This window comes from Borostomias antarcticus (genome assembly GCF_949987555.1).
Source record: "Borostomias antarcticus genome assembly, chromosome: 13".
NCBI classification, from domain to species: domain Eukaryota; kingdom Metazoa; phylum Chordata; class Actinopteri; order Stomiiformes; family Stomiidae; genus Borostomias; species Borostomias antarcticus.
The window spans coordinates 9,147,798-9,164,710 of NC_140246.1; the positions used below are offsets into that span (position 1 = coordinate 9,147,798).

The 16,913-nt window shown below is 50.7% G+C and overlaps 2 protein-coding genes across 4 annotated transcripts in view; one reads left to right on the forward strand and one right to left on the reverse strand.

Annotated features, from left to right (window-relative positions):
• Positions 1 to 9,159, forward strand: part of srgap1b (SLIT-ROBO Rho GTPase activating protein 1b) — a gene marked incomplete at both ends in the record, with an annotated part of 17,196 nt that extends 8,037 nt beyond the window's left edge. Inside the window, 18 exons of one of the 3 annotated variants that reach the window (XM_084447516.1) lie at positions 277 to 468; positions 635 to 763; positions 997 to 1,218; positions 1,350 to 1,451; positions 2,191 to 2,388; positions 3,285 to 3,369; positions 3,795 to 3,822; positions 3,939 to 3,972; positions 4,095 to 4,155; positions 4,276 to 4,353; positions 4,436 to 4,570; positions 5,347 to 5,452; positions 6,285 to 6,509; positions 6,881 to 6,960; positions 7,488 to 7,668; positions 8,002 to 8,163; positions 8,275 to 8,617; positions 8,740 to 9,159. In XM_084447516.1, coding sequence (XP_084303642.1) covers positions 277 to 468; positions 635 to 763; positions 997 to 1,218; positions 1,350 to 1,451; positions 2,191 to 2,388; positions 3,285 to 3,369; positions 3,795 to 3,822; positions 3,939 to 3,972; positions 4,095 to 4,155; positions 4,276 to 4,353; positions 4,436 to 4,570; positions 5,347 to 5,452; positions 6,285 to 6,509; positions 6,881 to 6,960; positions 7,488 to 7,668; positions 8,002 to 8,163; positions 8,275 to 8,617; positions 8,740 to 9,159 — 2,781 coding nt within the window. Of the gene's footprint in view, positions 1 to 276; positions 469 to 634; positions 764 to 996; positions 1,219 to 1,349; positions 1,452 to 2,190; positions 2,389 to 3,284; positions 3,370 to 3,794; positions 3,823 to 3,938; positions 3,973 to 4,094; positions 4,156 to 4,275; positions 4,354 to 4,435; positions 4,571 to 5,346; positions 5,453 to 6,284; positions 6,510 to 6,880; positions 6,961 to 7,487; positions 7,669 to 8,001; positions 8,171 to 8,272; positions 8,618 to 8,739 lie in introns of all 3 variants that reach the window. The other 2 variants (XM_084447517.1, XM_084447518.1) reach the window with 2 other exon arrangements.
• Positions 9,160 to 11,283: 2,124 nt separating this feature from the next.
• Positions 11,284 to 14,271, reverse strand: kics2 (KICSTOR subunit 2). The gene is made up of 3 exons (XM_084448197.1): positions 13,763 to 14,271; positions 13,134 to 13,422; positions 11,284 to 12,578 (listed from the first exon to the last, which is right to left on the reverse strand). Exons 1-3 carry the CDS (start codon positions 14,001 to 14,003, stop codon positions 11,759 to 11,761), a joined length of 1,350 nt encoding a protein of 449 aa, XP_084304323.1. The 5' UTR covers positions 14,004 to 14,271; the 3' UTR covers positions 11,284 to 11,758.
• Positions 14,272 to 16,913: the final 2,642 nt, after the last annotated feature.

A 16,913-nucleotide genomic window follows, 5' to 3' on the forward strand; every position in this document is an offset into this window, starting at 1 on the left:
CGAACTTATCAGGAAAGGTTATAAACTCCTTCGCAGTCACTGTCTGCTTAAATAAGAAATACGTTAAAAATAATTAAATATACATAATAAATGCATGATAATACATTAAAAACAGAGTTGACGGTCTGAGGGCAGGCGTGTTCTGGACCTCACAAGGTAAACATTTGGGTTTTTGCGTTTTGCAGCTCGAACGAACGGCAGGTGGCCGGTTCATCTTTTTAGGGCGGGGTTGTTCCGACTTTCGGAGATTTCATTGTTGTGATATGCGGTTGAAAGGTGATGAAGACGTACCACATGTACCATGCGGAGACCCTGAACGCCGAGTCCAAGCTCCGGGAGGCGGAGCGTCAGGAGGGGCGTGTCAAGTCTGGGCCGGGCGGTGGGGTGGAGCCTGTGTTCGGCCTGCGGATAGAGGAGCGCCACCAGAGACGCAATGCCGCTCGCAAGATGGAGAAGATGAGGGAGAAGGTATGGGACCCTCCGAGGGACAAACTTCAGAAATAGAGTACAAACCTGAACTAACAACTACCAACTCTTCTATTCTCCCTCTCTTTCTCTCACCCCCCCCCTCTCCTTCCCTCTCTTCCTTTTCTTATCTCCATCCCTCCCTCCATCCCTCCCTCCATCTCTCCAGAGAAAGGCTAAGTATTCTGAGAACAAGCTGAAGACTCTGAAGGCCAGGAACGAGTACTTGCTGACGCTTGAGGCTACCAACTCCTCAGTGTTCAAATATTACATCCACGACCTTCCCGACATTATAGACGTGAGTACACACACAAACACACACACACACACACACACGTCCAAATGTTGCTGTGAAGTGTGAACATGTTATTATTTAGATCTGCGTTCCTGTTACTCATATCTCTCACCTTCTCTGCATCCATTTATCCTCGTCATATCCTCTCCTCCTCTTCATTTTTCCTCCTCTCCCTCTCTCCATCTCTCCTCCTCTCCATCTGTCCTTCTCCTTCTTTCCATCTCTCCGTGTCTCAGTGCTGTGACCTGGGGTACCACTCCAGTCTGAGCCGGGCGTTGAGGACCTACCTGTCGGCAGAGCTGAGCGTGGAGGCGTCCCGCCGGGCGGGGCTGGAGGTGCTGGAGGGGGCGGTGGAGGGCCTGGACCCCGCCCGGGACAGGCAGCGTCTGCTGGGCCTCTACCCCACCGCCTTCTGCCCCCCGCCTCGCTTCAGCTTCCAGGCGCACATGGGGGACACGGTGAGGAACGCACAGCGGGATGTTCACATGCACACACACTCTCTCTCACACACACACACACACACACACACACACACACTCTTACACACTCCAAAGGGGTTCACTTATCACGCCCACGCCGTCCCCTCCAGGTGGCGCAGATCGCGGCGCAGCCCCAAGTCCAGGCCGAGCTCACGCTCCGTCTACAGCAACTCCAGACCCGTCTCGCCACGATCAAAATCGAGAACGAGGAGGTGAGACCCCCCTGCACACACACACACACACACACACGCACACACATATGCGCACACCACGCACCCGCACAGCTTCACAAGGTGCTGTGGTGTGATAATTCCTGAGAGGGGGGAAAGGGAGGTTGGTGAAAGGGTGAGGGACGGTAGGGTAGGGCTTGTTAATGTGACAGGTTCAAAAGTCTAAAAATAAAATGTAGCCGGTAGCAAAGTTAGCATAGCGAAGTTAGCGTAGCGAAGTTAGCATGGCGAAGTTAGCGTAGCGAAGTTAGCGTAACGAAGTTAGCGTAGCGAAGTTAGCGTAGGGTAGCTGCTGGGTCAGATGAGGCGTTCTGCATGTGGGATGGCGGGGAGCAGGATGAGGGACTGCGGAGGAGCAGGAGGGCAGCTGTTATCTCCAGCCTGAAGGGCACAGGAATGCTGATGGAGACTGGATTAATGAGTTGCTTCTGCGTGTCTCAGCAGCAAACAAGCACGTGCACACACACACAAATGCACACACAAATACACACAAATAGACACAGGCCCACACACTCACTGAACCGGAATTACCATACGCAAATAAACAGACTCGTACACTCATCATCTACACCGTTTATACAGTACGTGCACTCACATTGTACACGTGCGCACACACACACACACATACTGTACACATACACAGAAATCCACACATACGCTACATCCACAGACGGCCTATCCCCAGTGGTTGAGACATGCCGTGGCTCCTCCCTTCCCGCAGGTGAAAAAGACATGGGGCGCCACCCTCACCACCCTCCAGGACATGACGGTGCTGGACGACTACGACGTCTCCCAGAGCTTCACCCACAGCCCCTCCTCCGAGTCGGTCAAGTCCAGCGTGTCGGATGGCTACTTGAACAAACCCAGCCTGGCCAAACGGCGCGCCAACCAGCAGGAGACCGAGCTCTTCTACTTCACGGTGAGACGCACACACACACGCGGGAAACACACACACAGAAATACTCGCAGAAATACACACAAGCTCACACACAGAAATACACACACACACAGAAATACACACACACACACACACACAGAAACATACACAGAAATATAGCAGCAATGTGGGGGCCAAGCAGGACGCGCAACCAGCGCATCAAAGACAACATGTGAAACACGCCATAGCCGCATTCGAATCCCTACCGCAGTTTTAAAAATCGGGCATACGGTTCAGAATAAACGCACTTCCAAGTTTGACAGGTTGGTGGCGCTAGAGAGTTTGAGGTGTCAACATACACTTGGTGACAGGGGTGTGCACTTCCAAATTTGACACGGTGGTGGCGCTAGAGGGTTTGAGCTGTCGCGATGACACTTGCTGACCGGGGTCATGGGACTGTCCTTGATTAGTGTGCCAAATGTGGCTTTATACAACGGTTAGTTCTGGTTCTTGATCAGAACTTTGTAATGTTGTGTTCAGACCGGGTGCAAATTGTCCCGTTCGCGCGGCGAGTTTACATAGAAAGTCAATACAATTTGCGCGAACTGGGTGGCGGGGGCGGCGCGAATCAGGCGAACCCCTTCAGTTGTGTCGCTGGATCCAGCGGGGAGATTCAGGCGAAGTGGGTGGCCCGCTGCGCCCGGTCTGAACACAGCATAACACACACAACTCTGCCTCGCGTCGTGCCTAACAACGCCCCCTAGCTGTTATAAAATCACTATAACACACGGCCTCTCGTGGTTTATTGCTTAATTAATAACAACAATAACAATAACAACATGCACACAGAGATATTCACAGTGATTCACAGAGGATCAAAAGGCTAGCGGCTGTACCGTACGTTTGACAAAAGGTATTATTCTGTCTGTCGTCTTCAGAAGTTCCGTGAGTATCTGGAAGGCAGTAATCTCATCTCCAAACTACAAGCCAAACATGACCTGCTGAAGAAGGCCATGGCAGAGGGTAAGACACATATTTCTGTCTCTCTCTTACAACAATTTCCCCATGGGAATAATTAAAGTATCTGTCTGTCACTGTCTTTGTCTCTCTCGTTCTCTCCCTTTCTCTCTTTCTGCCTCTTTTTCTGTCCCATGCTATCTCTTTCATCTTTTTCTCCTTTCTCTTTCCCTCTAATGTTTAACATTCTAATATGAGTCTTTGTTATTGTTAAGTTGTGTATTATGTGCTTTAAATGTTGTTGAAAACGTTGAAATTGTATTGCTGCTACTATATTGTATTACTGTTGTATGTTGTTTGAAACCTTTGCGGCTGTCTTGGCCAGGGCTCCTTCGTAAATTAGATTGTAATCTCAGCAGGACTTCCCTGGTTAAATAATGGTTAAATTAAATAATTCTTTTTTTTTTTTATATATAATATTGTTTTTCCAGGGTATATAGCTGACATGCTAACCACCAGGTAGGAATCTCTCTCTCATCTAATCTACTTCAATTACTTGGGACTGATCTCTGTTTGAGCTTTCTCTCTGAACTGTTTAAACCCATGCCATCTGTTTTGTTCTCTCCACATGACAGTCGTGGCCGAAAAAATTCCCATAGCAAACACCAGGTAGAGTCTACAGAACTTTTGATGTGTCTGTGTGTGTGTGTTTGTGTGCGTGGGTGTGTTTGTTTGTCCCTGTTATGCTTGGTAACCAGCTGACTGGATGCTTGTGTATCTCTTGTTTGTAGGACTCGACTAAAGCCATTCCTCTACTGGTGGAGAGCTGCATCCGCTACATCAACCTTCATGGTGTGGCAGCCGTGGGCAAACACACACACACAAACACTTGTGCATGCACACACACACACACACACACACACACACACACACACACACACACACACATTCAGTCTTCTCTGTTCCCCCCAGGTCTTCAGCACCAGGGTATATTCCGGGTGTCAGGGTCGCAGGTAGAGGTCAACGACATCAAGAACTCCTTTGAGAGAGGTGAGAGGTCACTGTGAGGTCATGTCCAGCTGGCGCTGTCTCGTCAGGGACACTGTAAACTGACTTCCTGTCTGTCGCCTAGGTAACGACCCCTTGATAGACGAAGAGAGCAACCATGACATCAACTCTGTGGCTGGCGTCCTCAAGCTCTACTTCCGGGGGCTGGAGAACCCCCTCTTCCCCAAGGACAGGTTCAACGACCTCATATCCTGCGTCCGTGAGTAGCACTTCCTGTTTGATGTATGAGGGGGGATGATGGGTGGGGCAGATACTTGAGGGACTAGCGGAGTGGGGTGGGGCAGGGACTGCCAGAGACTAGGGTGGAATTGGGTTGGGGTGCGGGCGGGGCTTGTGTAGACGTAGTCTTGCGATATCAGACTTTGGAGATCTCTGCCTCCGAAAGTCTGGAGACATTTCAATTAAAAATGGTGGCAAGAACAGCGGCGAAAACTGACACCAATCAGAGCCAGAAATGAGTCAGTTGCCTTGCATAAATGCAGTGTCTTTCTTACCAGTCTGTGTATGAATTGACACTGCCGTCTCATTGACCTGAGGATATTTGTAATGGACACAGCCACCGCCGCAGGAATTATGAGTAAAACATTAAATCTCTGAACAATCTCTCTCTCTTTCTCTCTTTCTCACACACTCTCTCTCTCCATCTTCCTCTTTTTGCTGCTTGTTCTCTTTCGCCCGCCTACCCACACGCAGACACTATCTCTCCCTCCGGCCTCTTTGTCTCCAATTCGTTCTGTCTGTCTTTGTCTTGCTGGAACGAACACTCCGACTGTCTGTTCCTCCGAGGAGACGCAGCCAGTTTCCTCTCTCCACCATGGGGCGGGGGGAGGGGGTCTGATTTCAGGATGTCTCAGGATTACAAACACCTCATCACATCCTGGGAATACTGAATACTGACAGCTGGTGTGTGTGTGTGTGTGTGTTTGTGTGTTTGTGTGTTTGTGTGTGCGTGTGTGTGTGTCCCTGTTCCTCTAGGTATAGAGAGTCTGTATGACAGAGCCCAGTGTATCCGCAAGATTCTGCTGGCGGTCCCGCGGGCAACCCTGGTTGTGATGCGATACCTCTTCGCTTTCCTCAACCAGTAAGTGTCCACTGGCGCCCATGTCTAATGGGTCTGGAACACACAGGACCTCACAGAACCAGGTCTAATGGGTCTGGAACACACAGATCCTCACAGAACCAGGTCTAATGGGTCTGGAACACACAAGACCTCACAGAACCAGGTCTAATGGCTCTGGAACACACAGGACCTCACAGAACCAGGTCTGATGGGTCTGGAACACACAGGACCTCACAGAACCAGGTCGGATGGCTCTGGAACACACAGGACCTCACAGAACCAGGTCTGATGGGTCTGGAACACACAGATCCTCACAGAACCAGGTCCGATTGGTCTAGATAGAACACAATCAGCAGAGAGAGCAGTTTTCTCTGTCTCTGGAAGACTACCACGTCTCACCTCTGCTGCCTCCCCACACAGTGGAAGTGAGGAGGAGAGGCACAGAGTTGTGAACAGGATGGAAAAAAGTGTGATGTTGAAGTGTGATCTACTGACGCTTGTTATTGTCTGGCACCGAGTGTAATATCTACTGTACCGATTGTCACATGATAATTTAATATGTAGCTGTATATATCACTGTCCTCCTGGAGCTAAGTTTAAGTGTGACACGACGTTTATGTGATGTGATATATCGTGCTTTGCTGTGTAAATAAGGAAGCATTAGGTACGTCATTCGTGTGGCTTCGGACAATGCATTGGAGCCACTTCAATGGAATTCTAGCTATACTTTGGTTTCCAATGCCGCAGTAGTTGTGGGGGGTAGAAGGCAAAACAGTGACGCCCTTGACGTTTCCCGCTCCTTTGATCATGTGACTTCCGGCGCTGACCTCTTCCCTCTTGCCTCCCTGCACAGCCTGTCCCAGTACAGCGATGAGAACATGATGGACGCCGGGAACCTGGCCATCGTGTTCGGCCCCACCCTGCTGCCCACGCCCGACACCCTGGACCAGGTGGCCTGCCAGGCGCACGTCAATGAGGTCATCAAAACAGTCATCCTTCACCATGACAACATCTTCCCCGACACCAAGGAGCTGCCCGGCCCCACCTATGAGAAGTGCATGACAGGAGACCAGTACTGGTGAGACTGACTTGACTGACTGTCTAAAAAGACCCTGGTCCTGGAAACGGCTTCTACAGAACATGCAGAATATTCACTGATTGATCTGCCGTGACATTTTAGAAGCAGACTTTGTCGGGCTGTCGAGCCAGATGCCCGTCCATCTGTGCGTGGACTGAAGCTCTTTTTTTCACCCTTGTGTGAAATTTCACCAGAGCTAGAAGCAGACTATGTAAGCCTGTATCGCTGACTGCTGCAATTTGGTGCTTACTCTCCCACACTCTCCCCTTTCTCCCTCTCTTTCCCCCTCTCTCTCTCTCCTCTCCCTCTGTCTTTCTCCCCCCCCCCCTTCTCTCTCTCTCTCTCTCCCTCTCTTTCTCTCTCCCCCTCAGCGAGAGTCCGTTCAGCGAGCCCGGTGCATTGGAGGAGGCGGAGCCTGACGGCGGCACGGAGACACAGACCAGTGAAGAGGGTACGCCGGCGACCTCTGACCCCACTCACACAGTCACCCAGTGGCCCTCTTTCTCCCCTCCCATCCAGCCAATGAAGAGCTGTCGCCATGGCAACAGCAACCATAGAGACCAGCCCACCCACCCACACCCGCCTCCTCCTCCTCCTCTCGCTGTGAGCTGCGTGTGATTTCCTCACGGAGGCAGAGAGAAGGACGGAGGGAGGGGGCGGTGGGTAGGAAAGAGGAGAGAGAGGGAGGGAGGGACTGAATCGGAAGATTTAATCTCTGACCCCCCCCCCCCCCCCCTTCCATATCCTTCTTTCTCATTGGCTAAGCTCTGGGAGAGATGGTTCCACAGAGACAGGTGATTGACAAGTTCACCTCTACCATGGTTATCTGGCTCTTAGCTCTCTCTCCCCCTCTCTCTCTCTCCCCCTCACACCCCCCCCCCCCCCCCTCACTCTCCCCCTCTCTCTCCCCCCCCCCCCCCCATCTCTCTTTCCCCCTGTTTCTCCCCCCCCCCCCCCCCCCTCTCTCTCATCTCTCAGAGGGGGAGGCTGTGGAGGCGGTCGCCAGGTTTGACTATGTTGGTCGTTCGGGGCGAGAGCTGTCCTTTAAGAAGGGCGCCTCCCTCCAGCTGTACCAGCGAGCCTCACAAGACTGGTGGGAGGGGCGACACAACGGGACCCACGGCCTGGTGCCTCACCAGTACATATTGCTGAAGGACAGGTGAGTACACTTCTACACACAAACACACACACACTGCTACATTCACATACTGCTACACACACACACACGCAGTTATACACACACACACACCTACACACATACGCACACTGCTACACACACACACACACAGCTACACACACACACACACACACCACTCACATACAGCACTTATCCCACATGAGGATAGTTTGTCCTTCTTTGTCCTTGATTGACTGGGCAGTCCATTTGATTCATTGATTATCTGGTGGATAAATGAGCTTATTGAGTGAAAGGAGTGCCCTAATCACTTGCCATTGACTGGGTGATTAATAATTGGTCTGATTGGTTGGTTAGACGCTCTGTTTGGTGCCGTAGGACTGACGCGATGTCGGACACGCTCAGTCAGAAAGCAGACAGCGACGGCGGGAACGGCAACAGCTCCGGCCCCGATGACAAGAGGACCAGGGCGGACCTGAGCTCCCCCACGGACATCAGACCGCCTGAGGCCTACAACAGGTCAGCTGTAGCTAGCATACAACACACAGTTACTCGCTAAGCTAATGTATTGTGCCATCATTGGGCCAGCGTTGTCGCTAAGCTAAGCTAATTTAGTGTGCTCAATGACAGCCACCGCAGGAAGAGGACGGAGGGTCTTTTCCGTCGCCCCTTGGGTCGCTCGAGTGACAGCCACTCCCACGGTAACGGGGGTGTGCTGGAGAGGAGCTCGCCGCCCGTGTCTGGCCACTTCAGCCCACGGGAGCTGCTGCTGGGACGGGGCCAGGGCATGACTCCGCCTCTGGACAGCCCCGAGCGACGGCGCCGCTCCGCCGCCGCGGTTACGGTGAGCGTGAGCCGCCACGACTCGCTCCGCCGGCCCGAGGACACGCCCATACGGCGCTCCAGCAGCGGGCAGCACAGCTTCACTGACTCCCACCGCTCCAGAGCACTGGACCCAGATAAACTGGCACAGGTACATACACACACACACGCACGCGAGTCTCCATCAACAACCGACCGCTGCGTTCCTCCCATTTGAATTCCATGCTGTCCGTGTGACGTCTCGTTCACCCCCGCCTCTCTCCCTCCCTGCAGGACATAGAGGAGACGGTGAGCGTGGCCCTGGGGGAGCTGCGCCAGCTGGAGAGGCAGGGCTGCCGGCCGGCCCCCGACGTGGTCCTGGACACCCTGGAGCAGGTGAAGAACGGCCCCATCACGGCCTGCTGCTCCTCCGAGTCGCCCAGCCCCCACAGCACCCCCAGCACGCCCGGCACGCCCGGGACCCCCAGTCCCCTCAGCCCCCTGAGTCCCCTCAGCCCCCTCCCTGGACCCCCGCCTGGACCCCCCAGGCCCTCCAACCCGTCCCCCGACACCCTGGGCTCCTTCAAGCCCGTGGCAGCGGCCCGCATGGGGGCTCCGCTGCGCCCCCCGGCCCTGAGGCCCAAGCCGCTCGTCCCCCCCAAGAGCAGCACGCCCCCGCTGCCTCCGCCACTGGACAAATCCTGCACCATGTGAGCCAAAGCGGGCCGAACCAGGCTGAATCAGGCCCACACGGGGCCCCAAAACAGGGCCGGGGAGGAGGAGAACAGGGTACTGCATACTGTTTATAATCAAGAGGGTAGAGACAGTAGGACAAAAAGGTGAAAAAAGGGTTTTATGTAGTAATAATAAAATCTATAAAATATGATATGAAATATGATATGGTATGCCATGATATTTATGTGTGTCGTCAGGTTGGTGTGTACTCTCTTGGTGTGTAGGAGTTTCCTTTCTCCATGTATCAAAGCATTTTATCAAAAGGTTAGCGAAAAACTGCTAAATAAAACGAGAGAGGTAGATGTAAGCTGAGGCAGAAATCCTATCCTGTGTAAGAGATGTAGTCAAGATACGTGGGAACTGTAGTTTGCCTCCAGTGAAATGTAGTTTCAGTGACGTGAACGTTGACTGTACTGTCATGAAGATAGGTCTGCTGCGCTAGCTGAAGAGAGCCTATCACGAAAGGCTGCTGTATTTCTTAGTGTGTTTTTGATTGGCTGCTGCATTTACGTAAGCTGAGCAATTCTATAGGTCAAGAGACAGAAAGGGACACTGCAGAGTGACGGGTTGTTAGGGGGGTAAGGATGCTTCACACAAAGTGTAAGGTGGATGTCTGAGACCGTTTCAGTTCTTTGTCACTTGGTTCAGCTGCTAAGCTCACTTTGCCTCAAACAAAGCCTCTTGGGGTAATCAGTGACAAAACTCACATGATATTTAACCAATGTCCAGCTATTTAATGAATGTTCCAGTATTTAATGACTGTTCCGCTATCTAATGAATGTTCAGGGGGCTCTGTCATAGAGGTGGCGTTGACTCTCACTACATAACAGCCTTCTTGTGTTCTGTGGACCTACAGTACGACATCCAGACCCACACCAGAGTTGAAACAGGGTGGAGGTTTAGTGACGGAGTGGGATAGGAGTCTGGACCAGGCCTTTTTCTGGCGTGCGTGTGTGTGTGTTTGTGTGTGTGTGATTTCTTTCCCATTACCCTGTGTATGTGTGTATATGTGTGCGTGCGTGTGAGCGTGTCCTTCCCAACCTGCCCTTGTTCTGCTCTTTTGTAAGTGCAGAGGCACTGAAACCGTGTTGGATTATTCATGCCTGTCTTCAGCACCAGAACATGGGCTGGTTAGGGGCTGTGAGTGGAAGTGTGAGTGAGTGAGAGTGTTGATGTTGATGTACAATAAAAAGCATGCCACATAGGTAAAACTGTGTGTGGGAATACGGTTTACCTGGTTGTTACACTAAAGTCACTAGATAACCTTAAATTCACGGTAAGCTAACAGGGTGGGGCTCTGTGTTTAAATGCCCAAAAAACACTTGAACAGCACTTTGAATGTGGCCTCTAAACTATGTTGGGAACTGACAAGTGTGTTGAGGACATGTATTGCTGAAGTGGGCTATGTGTGTGTGTGTGTGTGTGTATGAATGTGTAAGTGCCTTTTTTTACCCTTGTCTTTTTGGGGAGTTGTGATCCACTCACGCATGTCCTGAACGAAGAGCAGCAGCACTCAGAATGAAATAATCATAGTGTTTAGTAGATTACTGAATTATGAATTCTAGAGTTAATCCATTGTGACATTGCACTTTGATGTATAGGGTTGTGTACTTGGCATGTAGCATCATAACATGTTGGTGCATTTTAACTAAAGGGAATTCTCTGAATGTGTTTGATAAGGAGATGGATTTTGTCCGTTAGTGTTGCTGTATCTGAAACTTGGAGCTTCCTAAAGATGAGCTCATATAGCCAAATGGATTGTATCGATGTGTTGTATTTATTATAAATAAAATGAAACAAATGATCACCCCATGTTTTAATTAGGCGTTGTTTTGTACGAGTGGACTGCTTTGTGAATTAATGTAGGGGCTGAACTTGAATTAGGCTAGGCTGATTGAACACTCACGAACACTCTTCAGCTGTTGTTATACTGCAAGGCACTTATACAAGTGTGATGAAGTGTTTGGCTATTATGTAAGAGATGCAAGTGTTCTCAAACTACTCATAAGCACATCCAAACCACTACACGTACTGTACACACACCATCCTCACAAAGCTTTAAAAGCGATGTGCGACGTCAAAGGTTACCGTTCTCAAGTTTAATTTTATTGTTTTATTGACAGCAATAAGCACAGCAACATGTTTACATGTAAAATCTACTCTTAAAATAGTAAACAGCAAAGTAATTAAAATTACAGCATAAATTAAACAACACAAAGGCTTTTAGAACATAGCAGCATTCTCCTGACAGGGCTGGGAAGTTGGCCTTCCTGTCACAGAGGGTCCTAAACCAACAGAAGTCAGAACAGTTCACTATGAGAACGCCCCACACTCTAGTTATGTGATTCATCTCTTTGGTCTGGAACTGAATTGGCCAAACTAACGGTTCACAGCAATGATATTCGGAAAACAGAAGAGGCTGTGGTTGGACCATTGGCTGAAACCATTCAATTAAAACAAGCAACCAAGAAAACAAACAAAACATCCGTCAAATAGTCAAGCAGTGGTTGGGAGTTGAAAGTGTTACTCCGAGCTGAGGCGGCTAGCTGTGTTGTGCGCGCGCGTGCGGTAGCGTAGCTCAGCCCTTGGAGCCCGGCTTCAGGGTGCTGAAGGGTTTGGAGTTCCTCAGCGAGCCCGAGATCTCCTGCAGGAAGGCGGTGATGTGCGAGTCCTTCTCCGACTTCCTTCCGTCGAAGATGACCACCAGGGTGAAGTGGGGCTCGGGCCGCGTCAGGTAGTAGGTGCTCTGCACCTTGTCGTCGTAGAAGTGCACCACCTTGTCCAGCGCGTTCAGCTCGGCGGCGCGGTCGCCCATCATCATGATGACATTGGGCCAGTGGGTGAGCGGCCGCTCCCCCGACGGCAGGGACACGATGGCGGGGAACTGCTCCACGCCCTTGGGCGCCTCGCGGTACGAGTGTGGGTGGTGGTAGCCGTGGCCCTGGAAGCTGTCCGAGCCGCGGTTGTCGAACACCAGCGACACGCTGTTGGCGTCGTGCTTGCGGATGAAGGAGCAGATCTTGCCGTGGTAGTCGGGGGCGGTGCGGGCGGTGGCCGCCCTCATGTCGGCGGGCGCCGCCTGGCGGCTAAGCGTCTCATGGAAGTAGAAGCTGAACTTGGCCAGGAGCGCCGCCTGCAGGCGCTGCAGCCACGTGTACAGGTGGGGCGGCTGCACCGCCTTCTGGGACTGGCTCCCGAACATGTGCTTGCGGGTCTCCTTCTGGCGCTGGAAGAGCTGCCCCCAGGCGGTGAGCTTGGTGGTAGCCCCGTGCAGGCTGAGCAGGGCGGGCAGGAAACGCCACTCTGACACCTGGGCCTGGCAGCGCAGCAGTTGGGTCACTACGTCCACCTCCGTCTGGAAGCCGCTCTCCACACGGCCCAGGATGGGGTGATGAAACCTGGGTGAAGGGGGGGTAGTTAGGGAGAGACGGAGGGAGAACAGGCCTTTACTAATGGAGGGCATGGTGTCAGGTAGCTAAATTAGAGACAGACGACACACACAAAAACGGTTTGTTTTTGTGTGTGTCCTGACCACTGGTGAACATTGTCTATGCTGATTCATATTTTTTCTGAGACGACTGCTGTGGGTGAGCGTCACCTTCACCCCTGACTGCACATTCCTGTGTGTGTGCGACTGTGCGTGTGTGTGTGTGCGCGCGCGCGCCAGAGCATGACCTGCTGCTGTTTGCACAACATGTCAGTGGCGGTTCATGTGTTTCTGTCCCCACTGAGATGACTGAAAGACACTGAAACCCACACCTGCTGGATTCAGCAGAAATATATTTTCTCCTCTCCCTCCCTCCCTTTCTCCCTCCCCTCTCTTTTCACTAGCTCACCCACAACCTGCTGTCTCTGCAAATCCGCAGCTCTGTGCATGCATATCAAAACTGGGCGTTGACACACACACACACATGCACACACACACGCGCACACGCACACACACACACACACACCTGGAGCTGTACTTCTGCAGCACCGCCTCCAGCGCCGTGACCAGCTCCTCTGGGTTGATGTTCTTCTGGCTGCCCAGTAAGTGCATCTTCTCGTACAGGTCAGCCATCTCCATGCGGGCCTGGGTGAAGTGGCACAGCTGCTCTGACAGGTGGGACAGCAGGTCCTCCAGGTAGGGGGCGGAGCCCGGCTGGGCGTGGCGTCCCATGGTGACCACCTTCCTCAGCTCGTTGAAGAGCGACGTGTAGATGGTACGTATGGAGTCCTTGCGGCTGAAAAATGACTGACCGCCTACACAGGAAAACACAGGGGGGAATACAGAGACCATTATAGCACACGGAAAAATGGGTCATCATCATTATCAACAGTCTCATCATGTAGATATTGAGCAAAATGTGCCGCTGTATGGATCTACAATTCTCTGGGCTTGAGACGCCACCTGCTGTTTACAAAGTGACACCACATGGGAATACAGTACTTTAACAAAACAAAATAGTAAGAAAGAGGTCTTGGTAGGGACGGCAATCTCCGGAGTCCGGTCTGACTCTCTGAGTTCCGATGTTGACTCCCTGCATACATGGGCAATAAAGGGGGTTGTAAAGTGTCTGTTCAATACGTTACGTTAACCTACCCAGTTTCTGTCCAAGGAATGTCATATTGTGGTAGGCCTTCTCCGCCGCGGCCAGGTGAGCGAGGGCGGCGAGCAGAGCAGCCCAGATGGCCCCTGCGCTCTTGCTGCCGTCTTTCTCCTTCTCCACATAGTCCTTGGCGCGGTCGAAGGAGAACATCCCGAGCTGCGTGAAGAAACTTTCCAGAATCGCTCGTTCGCGCGGCACCGGCCGCAGCTCCTCTTCGCGCGAAGCTTCGGTCATGTTTTTAGGACGAATGAGAGTCGGTCGTGAAGAAACTGCCAAAAGAAACCTAGCTAGCTAGTTACATAGCTAACGTCACACACCTAGCTAACATGGGCCGATGACTGCTATTTGGGTTAGCATCTGGCACGACCATTTCATTTCAACTTAATTAAAATCATAATTTATTGTAGCTAGCAAAAGATAAGTAGCCACACTAGCTATACATGCAATGGTATAATCCTTCAATAAAACAATATTTGGCGAAGATTTACACCTAGCAAGTGAACTACCCATTCCACAGATGCCATGTTGTTGGCTACTCATGACCATAATGACAACACTACGGAAAGGCTGAAGTGACATTTGTGTTGCGGTATTATTTCCTCTAGCGCCCCCACGGGGACAGACAGACAGACAGACAGGCAGGCAGAGAGAGAGAGAGAGAGAGAGAGAGACAGAGAGAGAGAGAGAGAGAGAGAGAGAGAGACAGAGAGAGAGAGAGACAGAGAGAGAGAGAGAGATAGATCAATTCGCAATGACACTCTTTGTGAAAGCCTTATGGGGATGGCTGTGGGGAGAGGGCGCCCTCTACAGGTTCTCGACCACAAACTACAGCCGCTCTGCAGTCAGGCCTTATCAGGTGAGGTGCTCTGCAGTCAGGCCTTATCAGGTGAGGTGCTCTGCAGTCAGGCCTTATCAGGTGAGGTGCTCTGCAGTCAGGCCTTATCAGGTGAGGTGCTCTGCAGTCAGGCCTTATCAGTTGAGGTGCTCTGCAGTCAGGCCTTATCAGGTGAGGTGCTCTGCAGTCAGGCCTTATCAGGTGAGGTGCTCTATGTGAGGCGCTCTACTCCAGGCGCTACTTGAAGAAGGCATCATCGTGGACAACCGCCATCCTGAGGCAGAGGAGAGGAGCCTCAGCGAGTGGCACAAAACGGGGCACAAAACAGTTATTACTTACCGACTGTATGTCCTCTTCGCCCCATAAGGATATCACAAGACATCTCTACTTTTTCTGATTTGATGTGTTTATAGGCCTAGGCTACTTATATTGGTTTTCTAACATTGCTACACTATAGGCAGAGGACATGTGCGGCCAGACCCAACCAACCGATAACCAACCTATTAAAGTGAGCTATTTAAGCAATACGACACGAGAGGGAGTGTGTGGTTATTGGCACGGCTGTGTATCACACGAGCTTAATAGCCTACATAAATCCACCACGTCATGATACAATGTATCAGAACGTAGTGATACTTTTACCAGTGATTTGGTATATTGTGGTTATAGCACGGCTTGGAATGCGTCTTAGCCAATCACAATGCGCGGTCGGAACTAGCTGTTGTATAATATTATTTGCATTATGCCGCGTTCCAGGCAACCCGTAACTCTTGTTTTTCCGACCTCCTACACGTGAAAATGCTCTGGAATGGCAGTCAAACCCGTAACTTCCCACCCGTGAACTCGTACAGATCGATGTACTCCCAGTTGCCGGGTGGGAAGTTACGGGTTTGACTGCCATTCCAGAACATTTTCACGTGTAGGAGGTAGGAAAAACACGAGTTACGGGTTGCCTGGAACGCGCCATTAGCTTCCCAATTTGCCAAAATGGTCCAATTTCAAATGCCTGCCATTTCTTTGTTTTTTTAGATATCTGCAAATGTTTTGACATGGTAGAACAGGGTAGTAGGCTACACATGCACAGTCAGTTTCCTAGATTATTGTTGTAAAAAGTTATAAGCACTTCAACATTTTATCCAAATGTTTTTTTTTAATGCCAATTTGTCCTCCATCTCGGACTGGATCTCTCAGATTTCAGCATTTTATAGACCATACATGTATACAGTAGGCTATGTGAAACTTTAGACTAATCAGACTTACGGTTTATGAGGAGTTTATAGGTTTTGACAAATTTTCAACCTTTAGAAAAATCCATTATGGCGGACCTTGTGGGTTCTTGGGGAAAATTGGTTCGCCACAAAGGATTCTTTAAACAGCGTGGAAATGCCAGCATTTTGAAATGTTCGTTTTAAATCGGTTACTATAGCGCCACCTATTTACGAATCATGGTAATTTTTTCTGGCATAGTTTTTACCCGTGGTCTAGTAATTACCCGTAGTCTAGTTGCAGCATGCAAATTTAGAGCATCTTTGGTCAAAGACTTTTTGAGTTATCCAGGAAAAGCTTTGTGGAACCAAAGCTAGAGCGAGCTAGAGCTGTTGGTCACAGCTAAAAAAGTGGGTGAGTTGTGGCGTGACAAAGCTTTATGCTAACGAGGGTACTACTGCTGCGCCCATTCTAAAGGTGCACACAGCGCCCCCTGGATGCTAGTTGGTATATAACTTGCAAGCATGGTAATGTGTGACACAAAATCTGCTATGACCACAACACTCACTCCTGTTTATCTGAGTCCTTCAGTTCAATTGACTCCTTCAGTTCATCAGTCCTTCAGGTCATCTGACTCCTTCAGTTCATCTGACGCCTTCAATTAATCTGCCTACTTCAGTTGATCACTCCTTCAGTTCATCTGACTCCTTCAGTTCATCTGACTCCTTGTCACCCCTGTCTGTCAGTGTGACCCTTGTCTGATTGTAGGACCCTGTCTCATTGCCACTTATGGCTATATTTTAGAATCGCTCTCTTCTCCACCTAAGAGACAAGAACAAAAATTGAATTTGAATAAACAGCTGTGCCTTTTATGCACAAAACAACATTGTTGGGTTGAAGAATTGATACCTGATCTCACTGGTTCCATCTTTTGACTGTTATGGACCTCAAGGAGGATGTAGAATGTAGGCTACATGTACCCTCCTATCCAAAGAAACCACTGTCATCCGCCATTGTCTTGAAAGCTGCTTGGGTGAGTTAACCTGACATGACAGATGGTTTGTTTCACACAACCATCTGGGAAAGCTCAGTTGGAAACTGTT